At 40.7% G+C, this 26,332-nt stretch overlaps 1 protein-coding gene across 2 annotated transcripts in view; it reads right to left on the reverse strand.

The window, feature by feature from the left end:
- Nucleotides 1-1,561: 1,561 nt before the first annotated feature.
- The window catches only part of SCAMP1 (secretory carrier membrane protein 1), a 31,205-nt gene continuing 6,434 nt past the window's right edge, over nt 1,562-26,332 (reverse strand). The window contains exons 2-9 of one of the 2 annotated variants that reach the window (XM_063453595.1): nt 20,804-20,881; nt 18,937-19,038; nt 18,690-18,801; nt 17,360-17,488; nt 14,329-14,488; nt 12,027-12,128; nt 11,026-11,143; nt 1,562-7,314 (exon numbers count right to left, since the gene is read on the reverse strand). In XM_063453595.1, the coding sequence (XP_063309665.1) occupies nt 7,150-7,314; nt 11,026-11,143; nt 12,027-12,128; nt 14,329-14,488; nt 17,360-17,488; nt 18,690-18,801; nt 18,937-19,038; nt 20,804-20,881 (966 nt within the window). In that variant the 3' untranslated portion in view covers nt 1,562-7,149. Of the gene's footprint in view, nt 7,315-11,025; nt 11,144-12,026; nt 12,129-14,328; nt 14,489-17,359; nt 17,489-18,689; nt 18,802-18,918; nt 19,039-20,803; nt 20,882-26,332 lie in introns of both variants that reach the window. The other variant, XM_063453594.1, reaches the window with a different exon arrangement.

Consider the following 26,332-nt stretch of genomic DNA (forward strand, 5'->3'; position numbering starts at 1 on the left):
GGGTTAAACAGTGTAGGAACCTTAATGTACCTTTCTCACACTTTTTTGTGCACGGGGAGCGAGCAAGTGATAGGCTGTGACCGCCAGGCGACACTCTAAGCCAGGGCTGCCCAATAGGTAGATCCTCAGATGTGGTAGAACTACAACTCCCATGATGCTTTGCAAATCTTTAGAATGCCTTTAGAATGACAAATCATCATGGGAGTTGTAGTTATACCACATCAGAGGAGCTACCTGTTGGGTAGCCCTGCTCTAAGCCTATCAGGGGCACTCAGTTCAAGGCTTCCTAATTGAAACCTCGGACCATTGCTGGAAGGACAGGCACCGTCTTTGCAGCTTTAACCCCTTAAGGACTAAACTTCTGGAATAAAAGGGAACCATGACATGTCACACATGTCATGTGTCCTTAAGGGGTTAAACTTCAACCATTCATAAACTTTCTAACTTCTAAAATACAATTTAAATTAATTTTATAGTGCTGAAGTGTTCCTTTAAGAATAAGCCTAAGAACCTCCACCGCATATTGCAGTGCCCTCCCATACTAATATGACAAATGAACAAAAACAAACGCCTGACTTTGTAAACAGGATTTTGTAATGTTGCTTTAAGTTTACCCCCTGATGAACCTATTGCTTTACTGGGAGAAAGAGCGCAAGTAGAGGCCTTTGCCCAGAACCCCCATTCTTTACCCAGGTTTTAAAATATTGCATTTTCTATTTTATTTTAAGTGGATAGAAACATCCCTCTATAAAAGACAAATTCTACATTTTCCTGCAAAATGGACGCCTGCTTAACTCCTCATTTACAGACAGTGATTTACCAGAAATTAAAATCCCAATTTCAGGATAGACCTTACAGTACCAATACTAGCCGCAGGCCAGCATGCGCGATGAGAAACACATGATAACATACTGGGGAATCGACCCCATAGAATTACAGAGATCATTAGACGACCTCCCAGCGTGCCCCCATAAGATGTTCAGCCAAATGGCACAAGTTGCCCAGGGGGTCCCTGCCACCAGCTGGTTACAGACACCACCCCAACAATTACAAGTGTGGATGGCTAAACTATAAGACAACTATTTGATGGACAAATTCACGGTCTGAAATAACCTCTCCTCACAGAATATGGATCAATTATACCTTGGCTAATTGATTACATGCTATTCTTGTATTGAGAGCACAAAGTATATCGCAGTGGATGGGACATCCTGTTTTACCCCTCCATCCCTTTCTTACCCTTTCGTTCTGTTAATGGTCTGTTTTGTTCTTTCATATTGCAAAATTACAGATGATATATGCACATTGTGCTACTATTCTGCATTGGTATGACATGTAACCCAGATAAAAATAAAGGAGATTTAGTAACAGTATATGATCATACATTGCATAATATGGTTTCTGCCCCTCAAAAAAACAAATACACAAGCCAGCAAACCCTTAAAGTAAGAAACATGTGGTCCACCTCCAGTCTTGAATGCACCTTTAAGCAGACTGCATTTCTACCTGACTTGCAGACACCATGATTGACCCTTTAAATAAAGTTGGACAGATACAGACATCAGCAAATATTAATTTTATTCTATGACACACTCTGTGTTAATACAATAAATATACAAAACATCTGAACTACTCAGACATGCAACACAGAGTGGAAAGAGTACATTTGTACAGGAAAATGACTTGCTTTTACCGTGACAGCAGCGCAGTTTTAGTAATTTACAAAATATACAAACACCCTTCAGATAAATAAAGTCCAAGCTTTAGGATAAAGAAAAGAACAGAACAAAATCCCAAAGTGCATACCTTCCAGTGTTTATCTCACTGAGCTGCAAACGATGCAAAAGGAGCATTGAAAACAAATAGTGCATAAAATGGATTTTATTCAACATTTGATGAACAAGGTGTAGCACCGGCCAGTTTAAATAGACATGGATAACCCTTCAGGTACTGAGCATGCTCCTGGCAATCCACAGGCTACATTTGATTTTGCTGGAGTGTACACTATGTATTCAGGGGGCTCATGCAGACCATATGCACTGGGCCCCTACACACTAAGACACGCAGAACATACGAGGGGGGATTTATATAATACTTTATTTATTAAGGTAGGAGATGTAAGATAAGACAAACTGGTATGAAACATAGGGAGGCTTGATTTTGAGATTTAAATAACTTAAGGTGCTGCCTGTCACCTAAAAATGTAACATGGTAAAAACTGACAGGGTTATTTTACCAAAGTGAGAATTCAAAGTCATTTTCAAATTTTAGGCCAAAGAAGCCGAGTACACAATTTTCCCAATTTTGCTATTTTGGTCTTACAATTTAAATTGCGTAAAATTCTCACTGGCTCATGGGAAATGGCGACATGGGTCACATCTAAAAATAATTAACAAATAGAAACACCCCCCATAATAGAATGAAGTCCCTTGTTCTAATGATTCTGATGGCATCTCAATGAAATTCCCACATAGCTTTCCATGGCTTCCCTGAAAGTGACAGCGCAGAGTTTAGCTTCTACTGCTCTAGTGATTGATAAAACACTCCAACCGAGATGAATTCCGGATTGTGGCTAGCATCCTGGTGTAACTGCACATATATCATGCAATCTATACATTAAGCTAATGATCACGCTAGCACAATTTGTTGATTGATTTTAATATTTTAGCAAAATAAAAACAAACAAACCTTATTTAATATTAACTAATGCAGAATGTCAATGTAAAAATACTCCAATCAAAATACTGACTCAATTGCTACAATATATTTATCATCCACAGATACAACTGCATGTGCAAGGGATAGCCGGCTTCATTTCCCATAATGATTTGCAAAGCTATCGTTCATGCAGAAGCTCCCATTATCTGAAAGAACTGTATTTGGAATTTAATTAACACTTCAAGTATTGTAACCACTGCAGTGAGCTGTGGTAGTTATGGTGCCAGGATTGCTCTGAAGTTCCCCAGCGTAAGAAGTCAAACAGTTTTAGGAAGTTGTAACTGCTTACTTGTGGGTATGTCTAAACAAAAGCTCACTGTCCGAACTAAGTCCGGACGAGTTTAGCTCAGATAATGCTCACTGGGCCTAGCTAAGAAGTAGGGAAGCTCATACAACAGTTGAGAGGAGGCGGGGAGCAGATAAGAAGTCAAACCATTCTAAAATGGCTTCACTAATTACACTGAGATGTTTGTGCAATCCTGGCACCATAACCACTACAGCATGCTGCAGTAGTTATGGTGCTTGGAGTATTCCTTTAAGCCCCAGTGCAACTATTGAAGGTTCAGTTTATTTTGCATTTGCAGCTCTAGGCAGCCCTGCAATTGTTAATAAAGTATGATTACTGGTTTGCTGTCAGGTAATGACACGAGTCCTCAAGAAGTTAAAAAGGTTTTCAATGCCAAGAATGCGGACCAGTTGTGTGTATTGATTTACACATATAGCGTCTCCTGCTGCACTAAATTACTCATTGCACCGATATCTCACCAATTGGTGGGGCCTGGTGAAATCCTTATAAAATCTTCTGTTGGGCTTTTTCCAGACAAACGATTTTCAATAAAAACGTATTGTGCTGATGTCTCCCATTACCATTTATAACCATTTCCCAATGATTATTAAAGTCAATACGGCTCCATGATTAGTAACCATGTGTTCCAACCACAGAACAGAACATCCTCCTAAAGTGCTTCACACACACAACTAAAGGAAATGAAAGGATTCACTCCGTTCAGTAAATAACCCCGACAGGCATTTAATGGGTTAAATACATACCACTTCCTTGTGTTTGTTCTGAAAATGTTCTTATAGCAAAGTAAATCTAAGGTTATAGAGCTAAATAAGAATAATACAAAGATACTTTGATCTCGATTAAACATTGTAACAGCTGGATAAAAGACACAAATCGGAACTAACAGAGAGTCCCACATTTGGGTTGTTTACGGAGAATACTTCTGACGGCGTCCATTAGTGATCCAGTTTTAAGGTTAGAAAGTGACACGCAGCATTTAGCTTTCTGGTTCGGTAACAAGAGGAATCACGTACCGTGTCAGGTTAATCACTAAACTACCAACTATTGATAATTACAATAAATTACTAAAATAAGGCTAATTAAGCAGAATTGGAGGGGGAAAAAAATATGTTTCAACTTTTGATATTTTCATCTAAAAATTGAAATGAACTTTGAATTCCAAGCAATTGCCTCTTTAATGACTCTCCTCGGTGACCATTGCTCTTGCTAGCTCGCAGTGTGAAGTTAGTGAAGTCCTGCCCCACAGTCTGGACCGATGGACTCGTGAGCAGCAAAGTTTGATTAATCGTTCTTCCTTTATGAATGAAAACCTGGCAGGCAACCATATTTCATTTAAAACTGCTTTCTAGATGACAACCACTTCCAGTCTGTTAAAACATTGCATCACTTCATCTAATCTTATCTTTGAATTCAGCCATATTCAATACTGCATTTAGATCAATGCTCATAGGCTTCACATTTACATGTAGAAAGAAAACAAAGAATAATAAAATTAAACAATTCATGTCCAATTGTTTGTTCCTTTAAATAAAAATGAATGGACACTTGAATTGTCAAGAGAATGTATGATAAAAAAAAAAAATGTATATTTACTAAATCCCCACCATCCCCACCCAAAACCGAGCATTTCATAACAATAAAATCTTTACGAAATGCTTATAAAGACTGTGTTGTAATTTCATTGAAATTCCAAGTAAGTCAAAGTATGGACTCTGTCTTTTGTTAAATTCTCAAATCGACAAAATGCAGAGCTACTGCCATCAATCCTCGACCCTTTCCCTCAGCAGTCTCAAGTAACGGCTGCAGGAATACAGCAATGTTGCGCTCATTACGAGATGAAATCTGTGGAGGTTCTCGCAGTCCTACAGGATACTCCATAAACAGTAGTGTTGTACATGTGTAAGAATATAACACGGATGTAGGCTCCGCACACATGAAGACCGCACACCACGCTAACCAAAATATACAAAGACCCCAGCGGGTGACAGAGGCGCTTTTATGCCAAAATAGTCGAACTGGATACTCTGGCTCAAATGATAAATTCCTATTTAATTCTCATTTTAGCAAATAAACCTGGAAATATATGATCTTCCAATCACATATTTATAAAAATTAGAGTAGATCACTAATAAGGTATGCAATGTCTTCACTCCTGTGACAAAATCATGTCATTAACAAACCGTTTTGTGCAGCAAGAATTATTGTGAGGGCATATTCACACTACATACCTAACGCAGAACTGCCACTTATCTAATGCAGTGGAGGTAAATATAAAATGTACTTACCCCCTCAGCACTTCCATACATGTGGTGACATAGCAGCCCCATAATGTTCTGGATGCGATCATGTGTGCTTGGGTGTTTGCAGAAAAAATTTTGATTGACCATGTGTGTACGCTGTGTAATTTCTCCAAAAGAGCCATGAGCACACACACAGCAATTTAGGGGGTCAACCTATTTCACATAATATGCCATGGTTGTGTCAGAACAGCCAGACACAGAGTGAAAACAAAATAGCCAACAACACGGCTAACGTATCTTAGCTACAGAGTCGTGTCAAAATCAAATAAGTGACAGTTCTGCTCTAAAGTAAAGGTCCATTTATATTTTTGTGCCAAGTTTTCCCTCAAACATTACACATCCCGGCAGTCAGAACAAAACTGTTTATGGAGGCTGAATGACCTAGCCATATTCGCTCATATTCAGCCTTGACAGCCTTACTGGTTAAGGACAGGAGAGCCGTATACAAGAAATAAAAGGCTTTTGCTTTACAGAATGCAAGTGGTATTTTAAATATGAACTTCAATAAATACATAGTACAGTACGGAGGTTAAACCTGTCCCTTTAGAGTGCTGTTGGAGTTCTATATCCAATATTATATACATTATTTATAACAGATTTCTCATTTTTCAGATGACGTGTAAAGAGAATGCGCTAACTAGATTGTAGATTAATAATAAACAAAAAAATAAAATAGGTTTATGTTTTCCTTTTTGTTTAATATACAAATCCTGGGTTACCCATATAGACAGATAATTCTAGCTGCACAGAACGATTGTGTATATATATATATATAGATTGTATAGATACCCGTTTTTTGTAAGTGTCACAAATGTTTTTCCTGCACTATGCTTAATTTAATGGCTGCTGTATTTATTAATTCATGCACCTAAAATGAATTCACTTCAATGAACAGACGTGGGCTATAATGGGGGAAGCGATCTACATAAAATCAGCTTATAAAATGAAACCAAAACTGCACAACATAAAATAACGAAACTGCAAACAGGAGGTTTTACAACAGCTAAGAAAATGTTCTGCACATACACTACAAAGACACGTCCCTTTCAATTTGCCTAAATTAACTGTACATTGCATTAAACATTCTACATCAGAATGTGTGTACCGACATTATTCAAGGAAGTCTAAAAAAAAATATACATTATATATATATATCATTGTGAAGAGGCCTGCTACAATACACAATTCACACTTGTATGCTGAAATGAGTTTTCAGGAAATGTCACTAAAATTGAGTTAATATAAAAGTAAAAGCCACAATAATTTAAACTGTAGGATCATAGCAATGATTTGTATTCTTGCTTTTAAACAGTGTTGCTAACTGAAAGTCAAATGTCGTGCAAAATCTGATTGGCTATAATTATGTACTTAAAATAAACTGTGTACTGATAAACTGTGAATGCTACTACGCCTAAAACAAAACAAAATTAAAAAAACCTAAAACAAAACAAAACAATAATACACGCAATACTTTCAGGATTCCAACTACCCAGATCCAGCTACTTCATACTCATTAATACATTTATCCATGAGGGTTATTTAAATAATAGGAGGCTGGGGGCATTCTGAAGGAGTGGGTGAGGCGAGGGAAAGGGAAACAGCACTGCTGATTTTGCCCATGCACATTATGTGCTGCAGAACCTCTTATAGAACCACGATGCATTCCAGTCCCCACTGGCACTAATTGGGCTGAATAGAGCAAATACACAAGGCGAGTGCAATTTAGTCTTCAGTGGGTTTTTATAAAAAAATGGCTGAGGGGAAGGGAGAAAGACTGGATGTCGTGTGTTGACAGTGGTCATGGTAGCTTCCAGACGGCTTTTCTTACATCTGGTTAGCCTTAAAGGCATTTTGAGCCGCACTGCTTGCTGCTGAAGTGGCTGCGTTTGCTGCTGCAGTCTGCACCGTCTTGTTAGACATCACACCTGTAGCAAACTCTTGCTGCGCTTTTTCAAAACTGGCCCCTGTTGTCCGGTATAGTCCGTGCACCTGGAATTCAAAACACAGAATCGGTTATCGATCTTTATATTTATTTCTATGCTCCATGCTATTTGTGAACATATCCTGATACAGCACAGCAAGGCTAGCCTTGTGACAAAAGACTATACAGATACAGGGCAGAATGGTTTAGGGACTAGGTAAGGGAACGTAAAAACAAAAAACAAGCTGGAAGCATTTGTTAACAATAATTTAAACAAACATTTGATAGTCTAGAAAATGCACCAGCAATTTCCGTGTTTCTGAAACGCCTTCAGTCAGTGTCTGGTGGAGGAAGGCACCATTCCCTCACCTTTACAGAGGGGAACATGTTACCTGTAAGAGGCCTATTCAATAAGCCTAGGTAGCTCTATAAGAAAGCACAATTCTAACCATTATTACTTTATACAGTGTTAAATGATACAGCCACGGTAGTGTGATACACACCCAACATAGTGTAAAAGGTAAATAGATTTGCAGATACTACAATTGCTTCTAAATAAGACAGACTAATTCCAGTCAGCAGGCATTACATGTCTTTAGGCCATGTTCACCCATTTTTCCCTATGGAAAGCACGGTGTGCCTAGGCTGAAGAATGAAATAAAGCCTGCAGGTCTCCATGTTCAGAGCACATATTATACATATAAAGTGTGCAACTATTACCCGCCTTCTTGTCAAAGCAAGCGCAAACAAAACATTAAAAAAAATTATACAAAACATAGTTTTGTTTTTTTTTTATAGCTTTTTCATCAAAATAGGGCAAAACAAACACTGTATATGTATAATATGTGCACTATTCATTTTGGTTATTTTTTATTTTTTTTATATAGTTTGGTGAAATTGTAGCGATTTATTTCACTGGTGAACATAGCTGTGCGAAATTGAGTCCACAGGTTCTTCTTTAACCCCTTAAGGACCAAACTTCTGGAATAAAAGAGAATCATGACATGTCACACATGTCATGTGTCCTTAAGGGGTTAAACTAATTGTTTTGAGCTCCCAATGCACCTTCTTTTTGGTATTAATGTTTAGAAACACTATGTCCATTAAAGGGCAATCCACATGTATTCATTATAAGTTGAAATTCCCCTCCTGACAGGTATTCAATGGCTTGCAGTGGAGAGTAGCTTTTACAGGGACACTATAGTCACTAGAACCACTAGAGCTTAATATACTGGTGTGTATTGTGACTGACCACCAGGTACCCCAGGACCACCACATTCCTCCAAAAAGTGCTGTTTTACTATAGTTACCCCTCCAGCCCGTGCCTTACAGCCCAGCGACCACAGAAGCAACCTAGGCCCACAAGAAGGACAGAGGCACGACACTCCTGACCGGAAGCAACCTCCAACACTCTTGAAACTTGGATCGCAGAGTAGCTGTGGTCCGGTGAAACTTTCTCAAGAGCATTCTTGGTGCCTGAATCACCTAGGAGAGTACTATTTGGAGGGGTGACAGAGGAGGTAGTGAAGCTTTCAAAGATACCCTGGACTTGAGTGAGCTCCATGTATCCACAGAAAGCACTGTGATTTTTGTTGACCAGGATTCTCCACCCAGCGTCATGGAACTCTGTGCTGGATCAGAGGATAGTCGTTGCCCGCTAAAAACGTGACTTTTTGGACAGAGTGGGCGCTGAGCTTCCTGGGGACACTAGTTGTTTTGGGATGTGGGCATGGTAGCCCTGTATTTTCACTGTTTTTGTTAACTGGTGTTGAAGGGTCTTGCTGCTAATTAAATGATCCATCTAGTGCTTTCAGGGTCAGTGCTGCACAATAAGAAGCACTGACAGAGCGTCTACACACAGTTCATGGAGGCGCTGAACGCTCCCCATAGAAATATATTGATTCAAAAATCTCTCTAAAAGGAAATGATGATTAGCGCAGTGCGGCATTTTGCAGTTTGATGATCTCAGCCAAGGAAGCAATTCACGAGGAGACCCACATGTCACTAGAATAAAGGTGACTAAAATCATCTTTTACTTTAAATTCTCCAATTTATTGCTACTTACAGGTTTTGCAGTCAAAATACATAACTTTATATATTATGAGATTGTGCCCAATTTTACTTCAGATTGTGAGCTGAAGGCTCTTACTACCTCCTTTTTCTGTATGCAAAATGTGATTTGAACTTTTTTCTATGTATTTTGGATCCATGAGACAGCACTGCAGACAGTGTTGGTGCTTTTAAAATAATAACATAGGTTTAGTTTGTGTGTAGACAACAAGACGTTCTCTGAACAAAGAGGCTCACCGATGGCAATGTTAGCAGGTGTATAATTGGCAGCTGCTTACTATGAGTCAGTCTCATGTTCACAGGCAGTGGGGAATATAGCCATGCACAGCAGGTTAGGATCAGGTCAAGAGATTGAGTGACCAGCTGTTTACATAATAAACTGACACAAGAATGCTATAACCTTCAAAGTGTCTTCAACATGTCTCTCTGAACCCCTGGTGGGCCAACTCTAAATACCCAGAGGCGAGCAAAGACTGATCCCAGCCGCTCGCGAACTCTATTTAGCAGACCTTGCGAGTGGCGTGTGAGCTGCTGGGATCAGTCTGTGCTCTGACTGCACAGCTCAGTCAGTCCCCTGTACTAATACTGAGATCCGAAGTGTAACCTCATCCTAGTGGTGTCACTTATTGGGAGTACAGACTGATCACAGCAGCAAACACCTAGAAACCAGGGGTGACGGTCTAAATAAAAATCAAATGTGCGTGCGGTGCATGTAAGAATGTGAGAACGTGTGTGTAAATTAATTTGAGTATGTAGCTATCCATGTGAGTGTGTGTATGAATGTGAGTATATAAATGTAAGCATTTGTCTTTATGCATGTTTGTGTGAGTGCTGTGTAATTTCCCTAACAAACAGGTGACAGGGTCAGTGCAGAGAGAGAAATTTACAGTTTGGTACGCCTCTTCTCCAACCATTTCTTAACTCTCAGCCAATGCCTCTCACTCCAGTATATCTATATCCACCAAAATCCCGAATTTTCTCAACCTACATGTACTCACTTCCATTGACCCATCCTAGCACCACACCACTGACATTTGCAAACAGAGAATCATCCCAAGGTTGCACAGTGGACAAAGTACAAGGATTGGCCACCATCTCAAAATCTCTGCTCTTTTGCCATGTGAAGGGCTATCAGAATGTGAGGTCATACCCCGGTGGGAGTAATTTAACCGAGGCCTGGCACGTCTTCTCAAGACACACGGAGACACAAATCGAGCCATGGTACTCTTCGTCATCATAGAAAATAATTAAGGATGCACACTCCAATAACAATCTAAAGTATAACACTTTATAATAAATCAATAACAATATATACAAAGTAACAACAAATATATGACCCAATACAATGTATCAAAGTGAATATATTTAACATAGAATCATCCTTACCTATTTTCTATTTCGAGTTTTTCAGGCATTTTTGGATTTACACCTTGCTTATGATTATATTAAAGTGATAGATGGTACACCCTCCGTGCTAGATTAGAATTGATATTGATTATTCATCATCATGCCAGGTCCTTGTACGATGCCTGTAGCACGCCCATCCTCTCTCCTGCCCTCCCAGCTAGCACATTGCTAGATCTCACAGCTTCTTCCCCAATCCTGTGCTCAGGCACCTGGGCCAATGGAGAGTTTCTTCAAAATGCACAGAGATATCATAAAAATCTGACTAACATAAATGGCATTGATAAATACAGGGGATCACCTACCTTTTTGAACATCACTAGTGATATTACAGCAGAGGCTGTGAAGAGGGCTGCTATTATGATCATCATTATTCCAATTGGGATATTTTTGTTGAGTCCAGTTAGTGCAGAAATCCATCCACTGCAAACACAAAAATGTATCTAATAAGTACATGTTCAGAAAACCACGTGTACTTACTGGAAGGAACTCTTCCTATATAACCACTCAGTAGGCCAGCTTCTTATGAATGATCTCCCTTTGTCCTACGTCACAGTATGAACACTGCTTTCCTCAATAACAGAACGAGTAGAGGCCTTCACCCTACATACATCACATGCACGGAGAGTCATGTGGACCAAATATAATCTGTGTGACGAGGACAGAAAAAAAGACTGGTGTATGAAGGGAGGAGGGACCTTTTATACACTCAGTCTCCTTTTAATTTTTTTTTTTTTAATATTAAAGAAATACTCCAAACACCATGACCACTTTAATGACTTGAAGTAGTCATGGTTCCTGGAGTCTATATAAGCAGTGCTTCTCTATGAAAATACAGAGTTTTACCTCTGATGATGCCGGAGGTGCAACCCCAACTCTGGCCATGTTATATGCAGCCCAGAACAAGATTTACAAGTGACTAATATGAATTCTTTGCAAAATTCGCACAGAATGCTGGTGCCAGACAGCCAATGGCGGCCACCCCCTTCTAACCCACTCTCCATGACATTTGTCTTACTCCCGTGAGTGGGGGAACCGGAGGGAGAACTTGGCCTAGGCGCTGGAACAGCAGTACATTTTAGTTATGTTCTCTGTTTTTTTGTTGAGTTAACAAGGGTTACTCTAACCACGAAAAAATTTAACGCTTTAAGTGACACGGTAATTTCTCTCATGGGTGTCAACATGTGCAGCGTATTAGAATTTGAATTATTGTGCTTTTTAAACTGGGACTTGAATACGAGCATGGAGAGGGGCTATCCGAGGGTACAGAGGGGCTATCCGAGGGTACAGAGGGGCTATAACTCACCAGTTTCCCCATCCCTGAAAGCCTGCCGCCTGTAGGACGTGCACAGCAAACTGACAGATATACACAAAGAAGAATACAAAGAACCGGAATGAACTGTCGCTCCTAGAAAAGAGAGAGAAGCATCAACAACAATATCTGACAAAACAATTCAGCATTATTAACCAAGGTGAGAATTCAGATTCACTAAGGTGAGAATTCAGATTCACTAAGGTGAGAATTCAGATTCACTAAGGTGAGAATTCAGATTCACTAAGGTGAGAATTCAGATTCACTAAGGTGAGAATTCAGATTCACTAAGGTGAGAATTCAGATTCACTAAGGTGAGAATTCAGATTCACTAAGGTGAGAATTCAGATTCACTAAGGTGAGAATTCAGATTCACTAAGGTGAGAATTCAGATTCACTAAGGTGAGAATTCAGATTCACTAAGGTGAGAATTCAGATTCACTAAGGTGAGGATTCAGATTCACTAAGGTGAGGATTCAGATTCACTAAGGTGAGGATTCAGATTCACTAAGGTGAGGATTCAGATTCACTAAGGTGAGGATTCAGATTCACTAAGGTGAGGATTCAGATTCACTAAGGTGAGAATTCAGATTCACTAAGGTGAGAATTCAGATTCACTAAGGTGAGAATTTAGATTCACTAAGGTGAGGATTCAGATTCACTAAGGTGAGGATTCAGATTCACTAAGGTGAGGATTCAGATTCACTAAGGTGAGGATTCAGATTCACTAAGGTGAGGATTCAGATTCACTAAGGTGAGAATTCAGATTCACTAAGGTGAGAATTCAGATTCACTAAGGTGAGAATTCAGATTCACTAAGGGGAGGATTCAGATTCACTAAGGTGAGAATTCAGATTCACTAAGGTGAGAATTCAGATTCACTAAGGTGAGAATTCAGATTCACTAAGGTGAGAATTCAGATTCACTAAGGTGAGAATTCAGATTCACTAAGGTGAGGATTCAGATTCACTAAGGTGAGGATTCAGATTCACTAAGGTGAGGATTCAGATTCACTAAGGTGAGGATTCAGATTCACTAAGGTGAGGATTCAGATTCACTAAGGTGAGAATTCAGATTCACTAAGGTGAGAATTCAGATTCACTAAGGTGAGAATTCAGATTCACTAAGGTGAGAATTCAGATTCACTAAGGTGAGAATTCAGATTCACTAAGGTGAGAATTCAGATTCACTAAGGTGAGAATTCAGATTCACTAAGGTGAGAATTCAGATTCACTAAGGTGAGAATTCAGATTCACTAAGGTGAGAATTCAGATTCACTAAGGTGAGAATTCAGATTCACTAAGGTGAGAATTCAGATTCACTAAGGTGAGAATTCAGATTCACTAAGGTGAGGATTCAGATTCACTAAGGTGAGGATTCAGATTCACTAAGGTGAGGATTCAGATTCACTAAGGTGAGGATTCAGATTCACTAAGGTGAGGATTCAGATTCACTAAGGTGAGAATTCAGATTCACTAAGGTGAGAATTCAGATTCACTAAGGTGAGAATTTAGATTCACTAAGGTGAGGATTCAGATTCACTAAGGTGAGGATTCAGATTCACTAAGGTGAGGATTCAGATTCACTAAGGTGAGGATTCAGATTCACTAAGGTGAGGATTCAGATTCACTAAGGTGAGGATTCAGATTCACTAAGGTGAGGATTCAGATTCACTAAGGTGAGAATTCAGATTCACTAAGGTGAGAATTCAGATTCACTAAGGTGAGAATTCAGATTCACTAAGGGGAGGATTCAGATTCACTAAGGTGAGAATTCAGATTCACTAAGGTGAGAATTCAGATTCACTAAGGTGAGAATTCAGATTCACTAAGGTGAGAATTCAGATTCACTAAGGTGAGAATTCAGATTCACTAAGGTGAGAATTCAGATTCACTAAGGTGAGAATTCAGATTCACTAAGGTGAGAATTCAGATTCACTAAGGTGAGAATTCAGATTCACTAAGGTGAGAATTCAGATTCACTAAGGTGAGAATTCAGATTCACTAAGGTGAGAATTCAGATTCACTAAGGTGAGAATTCAGATTCACTAAGGTGAGAATTCAGATTCACTAAGGTGAGAATTCAGATTCACTAAGGTGAGAATTCAGATTCACTAAGGTGAGAATTCAGATTCACTAAGGTGAGAATTCAGATTCACTAAGGTGAGAATTGTCAGAACTTCAAAGAGATTTACAATTTAATACCACCAAGTCAGTTATGCTTGCAGTTCGGTTTTTGAATCCACTTTTAACCAAAACTGGAAAAAACAACAACAATGTTATAAAACGGTCCTTACCTGAAGGCGCCGTAGAGTGGTCGGTACCAGCAAACAAAGGAACATGGTGTGAAAAGCAAGAACCACAGGATAGCTAATCCAAAATCAACTCCTCGAGACGAGTCCACAAAGAACCAGGCCAGACAGCCAAAGACATTTACAAAGAGAGTGACCGTATGAACTGCAGGAGAGAGCACAGTACAAAACATGTTCACGTACAGTAATCCGTTACCAGGGCCACTTCCTCTGTAAAACAACCTAAAACGAATACGCCACTAATTAAACTCGGAATTCCCCACTAGCTCAGATTACTCTAACACACAACTTACTGTTAGATTTCAATTAGATCTCAACTAATGTGTCTTGTGGGAAGCCAGTAAATTTCATGTTAAACAAGAAATCCTATTACGGCCCATATTCTAATTGGATGATCAGATTAAAGGAACACTATAGTCACCTAAATTACTTTAGCTAAATAAAAGCAGTTTTAGTGTATAGATCATTCCCCTGCAATTTCACTGTTCAATTCACTGTCATTTAGGAGTTAAATCACTTTGTTTCTGTTTATGCAGCCCTAGCCACACCTCCCCTGGCTGTGATTTGACAGAGCCTGCATGAAAAAAAAAAAAAACTGGTTTCACTTTCAAACAGATGTAATTTACCTTAAATAATTGTATTCCAATCTCTAAATTGAACTTTAATCACATACAGGAGGCTCTTGCAGGGTCTAGCACGCTATTAACATAGCAGGGGATAAGAAAATATTAATTAAACAGAACTTGCAATAAAGAAAGCCTAAATAGGGCTCTCTTTACAGGAAGTGTTTATGGAAGGCTGTGCAAGTCACATATGCAGGGAGGTGTGACTAGGGTTCATAAACAAAGGGATTTAACTCCTAAATGGCAGAGGATTGAGAAGTGAGGCTGCAGGGGCATGTTCTATACACCAAAACTGCTTCATTACGCTAAAGTTGTTCAGGTGACTATAGTGTCCCTTTAAACCTGTTACCCAAACATGAAATTATATTGGGCAATGTCCCTTGGGAGACATGTATCTACACTTTGCTCCCCGTATCTGCCGAAATCTGTGCAGACCAGGAAATTGCACTACCGCCGCTTTAGGTAACACTGACCCAGGCAGGTCACTCGGAATTCTCATCTTTTCTGTTCTTGCTTCAACTCAGACCTTGCTCCTGTATTTTTTGGGGGTGAAAAAAAAAGCAAAAGTCTAATATTTGTTTTAAAAACAAAAGGGGAGTCAAAAATTGGAACTATCCAATTATCCATAAGATCCGTCATGTTGGATAATCTTAAATAGAACATGAATACCCTTAAAGGGACACTATAGTCACCAGAACAACTACAGCTTATTGAATTTGTTCTGGTGAGTAGAATCATTACCTTCAGGCTTTTTGCTGTAAACACTGTCTTTTCAGAGAAAATGCAGTGTTTACATTGCAGCCTAGTGATAACTTCACTGGCCACTCCTCAGATGGCTGTTAGAGATCCTTCCTGGGTCATGGCTGCCTAAAATGCATCCAAACATTCAGTATCTCCTCCCTCTGCCTGCAGACACTGAACTTTCCTCATAGAGATTCATTGATTTAATTCATCTCTATGAGGAGATGCTGATTGGCCAGGGCTGTGTTTGAATCATGCTGGCTCTGCCCCTGATCTGCCTCCCTGTCAGTCTCAGCCAATCCTATGGGGAAGCACTGTGATTGGAACAGGCTGCCACTTTTGCTGATGTCAGCAGAACAAAAGGAAACACGCACAAAGCATGCAGCTGCAGACTTGAATACAAGTAAGATTTACTATATTTAGGGACCACGGTGGCTAGATGGTGGTTTTAACCCTATAGGGTTAGGAATAAATGTTTGTGTTAATGACCCTATAGTGCTCCTTTAATGTTGTATAATGACAAGATTATTGGAACATGAAGTAGTCCTAATCAGGGTCTGTCAGCAGAAATCATAGTATTTTAACCCCTTAAGGGCCAAACTTCTGGAATAAAAGGGAATCATGACATGTCACACATGTCATGTGTCCTTAAGGGGTTAAAGTATAGACTTCCGATTTTCGCTCATACAAGCACACTCTCTGCAATGCTGGGTTGTAGTCGGCCCAGAAATCCATGGCTTCTAAATTGGCTGCAGACAGAATAACTGTTCATTTTTAACCTGCCACTGGCATGGTGATGGCAAGACACTTCCTGTAATCAGGATGGATGAATGTAATCCATATCTATTACTACACAATTACTAACAAACTGTATTTAAACATACATCTAATGGAATAGAGAGATTTTAAAGAGTTATCAATAAAGAAAGAAATGAACATTTACCTAACATAGAAGACTTTAAAGGGAATATTAAAGCCCCTTAATTTTTAACAGAGAGGTCCTTCCAGCCCTCTATGCTGAACTGGAAGTTCCTATTACACTTTAACTGCATCAATTTTATCCAGTTCTGTATGTAATTCAGTGGATGAGAATGTCAGCTGACCCACTATAATAGAGACAAAATTGATATTGGTGAAAGCAGACAGGGGACTTGCAGTATTCTGTGATACTACTAAAAGTGGACGGACATAGGTCAATGTAAAACCAGTGGAAAGGTGTTAGACTCTGTACCGTGAAACAGCATCATCTAAACAGAACTACAGGTTACGGTTTTCAAAACTTCAGAAACTGTTTAGTAAACTGAGCAAATCCCATAGATATTGATTAAACGTGTAGGAGCACGTTACATTAAAACATTTATTCCTAAATACGGAGCGGATTTAGTTAAATCACAAATTTAGGGAGATGGGCGTTTGCCCTCCATCGGCTTAAATCTTAAAGGTCGTTGGTGAATTTATCACATCCTATTTTACTCAACATGACATTTGTATACCGGTATATGTACATACAACCAAAACAGAAGGGAAATCCGTAAATATGTTGCATAGGTAATTGGTGTCCATGAACTTATCAGCCTTTCTGTAAGTACAGGCAGCTACGAACTGGGTGTTTTTTTAAGAAGCTGAATATTCCAGGGGTCAGGGACACTCACACATCCATAGGTAGTACATAATCTTTACAGTCTTCTGAAATTCGATAGGGATGTCTACTGAAAAATCTTGATAGAAACACGGTCCAACAGGAAGATTACTCGGGAGAGGCGGCCAATTATTTTTCCTTCCTAGGAAATAAACATTGAAATTATGTTTAAGGAGCACATCTTCATAATCCAAACTGATACGAAAAGGACTATTTTACTATCTCACATGTTAAACCAGCAGCAGGAAAGAATAGGAAAGGAATAGGGATCATTAATAAAACATTTAAAGGGAGACTACAGTGCTAGGAATACAAAGTAGTATCAATGCTTTCCTATGTGGCTTTAGCCGACTCTGGATATCCTCAGTTAGTTGACCAAAAGTTAACGCTACAAGGTAACTATTGCAGTTTCTCAAAAACGGCAATAATTTCAACTGCAGGGTTAAGGGGACATGGCACTGCACCCAGACCTCTTCAATGAGCTGACGTGGGTAGGGGGTCTGTACTGTCCCTTTAAAGGGACTCTCCAGTGCCAGGAAAACAAACAGTTTTCCTGGGACTGCAGGACCCCTCTCCCTCACAACCCCGGTTGCTGAAGGGGTGAAAACCCCTTCAGTCACTTACCAAAGACAGCGACGATGTCCCTCGTCACTGCTTCTTGGTCCGCTGCCGCTCCTCCCCTTCATTACGTCAGCCGGCGGGGAGACTGATCACGCCCGCCGGCTGGGGAGACCTAATGCACATTGCCGCGCACGCGCATTAGACCTCTCCATAGGAAAGCATTTAAAATGCTTTTCAATGCTTTCATATGGGGATTTTAGCGACGCTGGAGGTCCTCACACAGCGTTAACTCCATGAGTGTCAGTCTGAACTCCTAAACCCTTTACATTACAGAGTATGTTCTAACAAGTATTTTAACCATTTTGTAAATGACAGAGTTAAAATGTGATAAGGAAGAACAGAGGCAGGAAGTTATTGGCTGTTATACAGCAAGCATTAAAGATACAGACTTTAGAAGATACATGCAGGCAGGTCTTGCAGGCAGGTCTCGTGCAGACACTGATGAGTTCAGTCAGCAGTTTAAAGAGCGATTTTGTGCTGTGAATGGAGCAGTGGGTGGTTTGTTGCAAACACTGCACAATTATGGGGTCAATGATCCCTGGATCCCAGAAATATAAAGTGTGGTCGTTCAGTCAACAATGTATTTACAAAGGTTGTTTCATTATAACATTATCACCACTAAGTCTCCAAATTTATAATGCTTGTTTAAATAAGATCAGAAGTGAGCATGCGGTTACTACAGACGCCCAGACATGCCACAAACAAATCATGATAATACTCGCCTCCTGATTGGTTGAGGCTCTGAATTTCACGTTCCCTGCGATCAAGCTCTGCAGCTTTTCTCTCAAGCTCTTCCTGGCGTTTCAGGAGTTCGGCCTGGGCCAACGCGTGCTCCTTAAAAAGAGAGAATAGTCTAGTGTAGAACAGAAAAGTGAACCCAGCATCTGTAACATCGTGCATATCTACATCTGAGAAATGCTTCTTCTGCGCTCAGTCTGAATCCCTGTATACCTGGGGAAAGCTGTGTACCTTTGCAATCTGATTGTACGCTGGGGATTCCTCTGTGGGTTTCATTATTGCTGGCTGGGTACTGGGTGCTGCCGTCGGCATTTTAACTTTTGGTGGTGGAGCCTAGGACAGAAAAATAAATAAATAAATAAAAATCAACATTTTAGCCTAAATATTTGAGGAAAATAAGGATGGATATTTATTGTAAGTAGCTTTTGATAAACGAAATTCCCCTCCTTACCAGATTAGGAAAGTGCTGCTGTTACAGGAAAGACAGGGAGTCAAAGAATGTTATATTTAGTGACTCTAAGGCTGTTCTGAAAAAATTTTTTGGGGGGGTCGGGAGGATTTAAATTAGATTTGTAAAGCCTTGCATCTTTTTCCTCATGATTATTCAAATAACCATAAGCAACATTGGGTAGATGAGGTGATGACATCACGCGCCAAGGATCGTGATGTTTGTGGAGAATTTTAAAAATACGTCTCTCTTAAAAACTAGCTTAAGAGATGCTTACTGCAGGTTGTAGGCACTGTTACATTATCTGCCACTGTATTAATATTAACAATCTCTTCAACAGAGCCCTGAACCACTTAAACATGCAATTTAACATAATGACAACACAGATGCCCATAAAACAGGGACAATATTTAATTTTCAAAAGGGAACTTTTTGCATTACAGCACTTCATATTTTAACATCAGATTCCTCCATGGACCACCATGTTTTTAGCTCTATCAAGGAACTGTGCTCTTTAAACCGGCTGACCATACAGAACTAGGATGGTTCAGCGAATGGTATACCAGCTGTTGATTGATGATATTAGCTACACCAATCACAGCTCTGTATGAGCATACAATGAAAGAGAACAGTTCAATGATAGACAGATACCTTCAACAACACGTCAGGAAAGAGCAGCCAACAGGCAGAATAATGTAGAACTCCTCTAGGCTGGAAGCTCACCGTAACAGGGGCCGCATCAACCTATTGTTCCTGAACCAATTTGTAATGATCTCACTTGTTGATAAATCACTTCAATTTATCATTTTGTAAAGTGCTGCAGAAGAATTTGGTGCTATATAAATCCCAATAATAATATTAATAGAGCACTAGGTGTTAAAACCACCATCTAGCCCCCCTGGCCCTCTCTTGCCTACCTAAATATAGTAAAATCTTACTTGTATTCAAGCCTGAAGCTGCTTGCTCTGCCCCTGTCTGCCTCAGAATAGCAAGCTCTCTGCTGACATCATCAGAAGTGTTGTTCTGAGCCAATTACAATGCTTCCCCATAGGATTGGCTGAGACTGTGAAGGAGGCAGATCAGGGGCAGAGCCAGCATGATTCAAACACAGCCCTGGCCAATCAGCATCTTCTCATAGAGATGAATTGAATCAATGAATCTCTATGAGGAAAGTTCAGTGTCTGCATGCAGAGGGAGGAGATACTGAATGTTTGGATGCATTTTAGGCAGCCATGACCCAGGAAGGATCTCTAACAGCCATCTGAGGAGTGGCCAGTGAAGTTATCACTAGGCTGCAATGTAAACACTGCATTTTCTCTGAAAAGACATCGTTTACAGCAAAAAGCCTGAAGGTAATGATTCTACTCATCAGAACAAATTCAATAAGCTGTAGTTGTTCTGGTGATTATAGTGTCCCTTTAAGAGCAAGGTGTAAACACAAAGTGCTGGGAGAAGAGCTTATTGCTTATGTTTGTTACTCTATGAATAAGCAAAAAGGTTTGTTTTAAAACATAAGGACTACTTTGCTTAACTTAGAGCTTATATTGCTTTTATTTTGTTAGGTAAGTAGCTTATCTCATAGAAAAAATAAATATATATATATAAAATAAACAAGCATTTCCTTTAACATTTTCATACAAAAGAACTTACGGTTTTAGAATCAGAGAACGGATTATATTCTTCTAATGCGGGAGGAACATTTCTTGTCACTTGTGTAACCGAAGGATCCTGAAAAAGAAAAATTCAATTTAGATCGTATGATGTTCTAACCATCGATGGTTTTATTAATAAACACCCCCCACCCCCAGAGTGCTGTGAAGGGTAAATTTAGAGACTTACCTGTCAGTCTCTTCATTTACCTGTCAGAGCACTCTGATTGGTTGGCTTGGAATCAACCAATCAGAGTGCTCTAAGCTAATTGCAGGGATTGGGAAGGCTTTATAACCCTCTTCCTGCCCTGTGGAGCTCAGTCTGTGCTGTGCCCTCGCTGGGTAAAGATGGATTACTTTTTTAGTGTCTGTTTTTTTTTCCGTCTGATTTTTTTTTTTTGGCGCTCAGGTTTTTTATTTTATTTTCAAAGTTCAACGGGTATTATGGATTTTTATTTGGCCTTTTTTTGAGACTGGGGAAAAAAAAAAAAGAAACCTTCTTCCATTGCTCCATGTTCCAGCTCTGACACTCATGTCCCCATTGAAGTAGCTTTCAGGTGTGGACAGGGTCATCATGGGCCCACTGGCCGGTCTGCAGCTACACAGCCCCATAGCAGTAAACTGCAATGCACTTTGAGCTTTTCCACAGTAGCTCTTCTGTGTGATCGGTCATGACGGACTCGCCTTTGCTTACCATGTGCATCAATGAGCCTTGGGCGACAATAACATTGATGCCCATTCTCCGGCTGTCCTTCTTGCAACACTTGCCGTTTTGGAGATGCTCTCACCAAGTCATCTAGCCATCACTATTTATCCCTTGTCAAAGTCAATCAAAACTTTTTGCTTACCCAATTTTCCTGCTTCCAACACATTAAATGCAAGTACTGATTGTTCACTTGCTGTCTACTATATCCCACAGGTGCCAATGCCATTGTAACAATATAATTTATGTTATTCACTACAGCTAATAGTGGTTTTAAAAAGGATTCCTGACACTGCTGTGTTAAAATATTTAGGTCTCCGGCACCCCCTTGCATCGCATGGGAAAAGTGGTATTACGCACCTTTTTTTCCCCTACGCCGGTGTCTCTGCAGCTGTCCATGGCTCCATGGCTGAGATAATCAAACTTGACAATCTCAGCCAAGCCAATGCTTTCCGATAGCAAAACTTTGGGAAGCGATTGTGCAGCAGAACACCATGCTGCCCCAATCAGCATCTCCTGCATATCCATAGGAATTGCGGCCACCCAGACGAACACTTATAACACTGCAGTGGAAATTGCTACAAAGTAGCAATTAGGCTTAACAAGCTCCAGGGTGGTCTCCGGTTTGTGTGGCTGTTCGGTTCCCGAACTAAATATAAAAGCCCACGAACCAAGTCTGTTCACATGATTTTTTTTTTAAAGGGCCCATAGTCTTTCGGTAAGAGGCTGGCCAGCAGGCCCCTCCAAGAACACGTGACGAGGCTCAGTTCGTCACACTATTGTCTGCCCCCACCCATGAGCAGCAGGTGGGGGCCCTAAATGAAAAGGGGGGGAGGGGATATATTGTCCTCCCCCCCTGGCCCCCACCCATGAGCGGTGGGTGAGGGCCCGAAATTACAATAAGGGGGGGAATGGGGGACCTATTGTCCTCCCCCATGCTGTGTAAATTGACAGAGAGCACTCTGATTGGTTGGATTCCAAGAGTGCTGTGACATGTGTGACAACAATAGCAATTACATAAATCACCACAGTTTTCTTCCCCTTTTATACATTCAACAGACCAAACCGAAGAGGCCGGCGCGTTCTACTGGAGCACGCCTGCCTTCTCCTCTAATTCCTGATGTGTCTGCCCAACTAGGACCTATCATTGAACTCTATTACAGCTCACTGAGAAATTGCAATGCCGCACACGCGCAAGCCTGCTGCTCAAAACCAGAGGCTTCTCCAGGAGAAGCATGACTGGCTTCTTTCACGCCACGGCCTGAAGACATTTTTTTTTTTTTTTTTTAAAGAGGATACCCTCTTCACGCTAGCTAAGGTGCTTTGACGTTTGGAGTGTTCCTTTAATTCTTAAAACACATCACAATTGTGTACAGTACTTTTTTTTATTTTACAAAAACTGCAGATTTTCATAGAAATTTAGACTTTTACAAATGACCCTTGCTACACCCCTATGGCTGCCAATCAGATAAAAAGGAGATCAGGGCCATCTTCCCGAAACATGCTCTTCAGTTGTAATCTGAAGGTATTAGCTGAAACCCTCAACAAATTACTGCCTGCTCTCCCTACCATGGAGAGCGTGCAAACATTGATAACACTCTCAGCCTACCCGTATATAGTATGGTGCAAGGCAGAGCTACTCTTATCATACAGTCATTGTGTGTCGGGCTTTAAATGCTGAGCGACCATGCATCCCTGTGAAATGATGAGACAACAATATGATGGAGACGTGGCAGATGGCACCACAACCACTTCAAGACAGCTGAGGCATGCACACATGGGCATCAAACAGAAAATTACATACGCACGTTTCAGAAAGTAACAAAATAAACACACACAAATCCCCCCCTGTTTGCACCAAAACATTAACACTTTAACAAGGTAATTTACTACAGTGTGAATGCAAATTCAATTTCAAATTTAAAGGAACATGTATATCTGTCCCTCCACCCAACTGTAACCTGTGGAAAATGTGAGTTTATCTTTATTCCACCAGCTGCGCTGGCTCCGCCCCCGATCCACCTCTTTGACCAATCCAATGCTTTGCCATAGAAAAGCATTGGAAAGATACTGCGCGTGCACAGAAAAACGCTGAGCTGGCAAATCAGCATCTCCTCATAGAAATGCATTGAATCAATGCATCTCTACAGGGATTGTTCAGCGCCGCAGCACTGACCCAGGAAGCACCTCTAGTGGCCATCTGAGTGACTGCCACTGGAGGTGTCCTTAGGCAGTAATGTAAAAAGCCTGCAGGAACATGCTGCAGACACCAGGACAATACATTAAGCTGAAGCTGTTCTGATGTATAGTGTCCCTTTATGGTCAAAAAAGCCGAAATTCTCTAAGACAGCGATGCCCTCAGTTCAGTTACTCTGGCCTTAAATTTGAATTCTCACTTTAGTAAGTAACCCTGTTAGACTCGCTCTAAACCGTTCTCCCAAGAGGATAACTGCTGCTGTTTATACAAAAATATTCTACTTCAAGAATGGCACAGGTATAAAGGTAAATCAACCGCCATTAAACATCATATTGACATCCAGCTAGATCCTTGCCACGCAAATCTGTGTGGAAAAAAAATATGATGCAATGTAGCGGAGCCCTAGTCCTAGCAGGGACTGTCCTCTGCTGCGTAACCCAAGACTGGCTCAGGAACAAATAAAATACTCCAATAGATCAGTCACATGTAGTTAAGTATTCCAGGAATCTCCCACCTCATCCCCAGCAACAGGACGACACTCAGCTCTGGGGTTATAACTGGTTTTAATAAAGCCACACACAGCATTTTATGTGAATCCCCATGCAAGGGGTTTCCTGATACATATTCCAGGGGCATTCCCCACTGCACCTGAGAGTAGACAGACAAAATACACAACATAATTATATTAACTCTCAGGTCCAGGACATATACAGTAATAACACCCCAAAACATACAGTTAACAAAAAGGTACCCCCTCAAGTCCTATATCCCCGGATAGCCAGGATCTGAGCGCCCAACATACCTGAAAAGCACTCAAATCCCACGAACGCAGACGTAAAGTGCAGGGGTATAGTGCGGTCGGTCTCTTTTTTTGTGAGTACAAAACAAGCTAAAACTAATGAATGAACTGTTCGTGCGTACGCTCATCCCATATATCTTGTTCAGGAGTATGCTCAACCCGAATGCCATTCAGTTTGTATGAATTCAGAACATAACCGGAGGTGGAAGTCCCAGCGATGTTCGCGCTGTCGAGTTCCCAATTTTTGTTCCATACACTCAACGACCAAACACCGCTGCCTGTGTTTGTGACTAAAGATGTTTGCACATACGAACGGCGGACACCCAGCTGACCGCTTAGAATGTTGGTGTTATTGCGGTTTATGGAGGTGTTAACCCGAGGTTACTGAGGTCAACAAGCGGCACACTCCACATATGGATGGTCTGGCGTTCGGTGATTTGTTCGGTTTCCGAACAGAATACTGTTAATATGGGAAGGGGATGCAATTTACCGAACAACCATGCGAATAGGGTAAATAGCTTGATAATCCAGGGCGATCTGACCCCCACACAAAATATTAAGCAAAACATACAAAATAACAGGGAGGGGGGAAATACGGACAGCCCATACAAGGAACAAAGTGTAACGTCCAAAGGTTCATTCCGCTACATGCAACATGCATAGTGCATGGCAAGCCAGCTTTTAACACTGGGCAGGCAAGTCCAGATTTGAGGTAATGAGATCCATAGGATCTGGAGTATTTTCGCTGTAGAAAGACTTTCTAACCATATTGATTATATATCGTATAGTACTTGCATTCAGTAATGTCTAATTCTAGCGGCAGCTTTCCTTCACCTGCATGTTTCATGGCATGGAAAGGGTTAAAAACTCTTTAACTCACCCGATTCCAGTGCCGATCTCTCTTGGCGATCCGCAGAGCGTGAGGATATCCAGCGTTAGGTGACCAAAAGTCAGGTAGCCACCAGGAAGTGCCACCAGTGGCTGTCTGATTGACAGCCACTAGAGGCTGCCTTAGTCCTGCAATGTATTACTTGCAGTTTCTCTATAGCTGCAATTATTTACATTGAATGACTAAGTGTGACAGGGACACTGCACACTGTTTGGGGTGCCTATAGTGTCCCTCTAAGTATATGAACAGGTATGACAATACCAGGAAACAAGAAGCCTCAACTACTTTTGATGAAAGGTAAAGATGTAGGTACGGATGAATGGTCATGGTTCAGGTTATCTCCGACAGTCCATGTTTTGCATGCAGCGTCTGCTCTGCCAAGGGCTGCACATAACATGCTTTACTGCAAAGTTAAAGCAAGTGCTGATTGGAACTGCTCTTAAAGTTAAACTACTTACCTCATAAATTCTGCTGTGGCAGGGTGTCCATGCAACTGCAGGCAGACCCACTAAACAGTGCTCAGAGTAAATGTTAAAGGGACACTCCAGACCCCTAAATCAGTTTAGCTTGCTGAAATGCTTTACGTGTGAAGAGTGTCCCCTCTCTGTTTCATTGTAGAAAAAGTTTAGATTAAAAAAACAAAAACGGTCTCTTTATGAATTAACCTGGTTATACCGCCTGGCTGTCAGACAACCAGTCCTGTTACTCCTGGTTGGTTTAACTCAGTGGAGATAAACACAAAGAGGCAGCAATTGCCCAGAGCACCTGCCTTGCAAAGACTTCTCATTGAGCTGCACTGAGAAGTCTGTGATTGGACAGTCCCAGAAAATCTGGGCGGGTTTAGAAAGGGAGGGCTTGCAAGGGCTGCAGACAAGAGACATGTGCACTATCCCAAATTCATATTTGCAATGAAATAACTGGTGGGTTTTTTTAGAATAAATG

The sequence above is a fragment of the Pelobates fuscus genome, chromosome 5 (genome assembly GCF_036172605.1).
Source record: "Pelobates fuscus isolate aPelFus1 chromosome 5, aPelFus1.pri, whole genome shotgun sequence".
In the NCBI taxonomy this organism is placed as follows: Eukaryota; Metazoa; Chordata; class Amphibia; order Anura; family Pelobatidae; genus Pelobates; species Pelobates fuscus.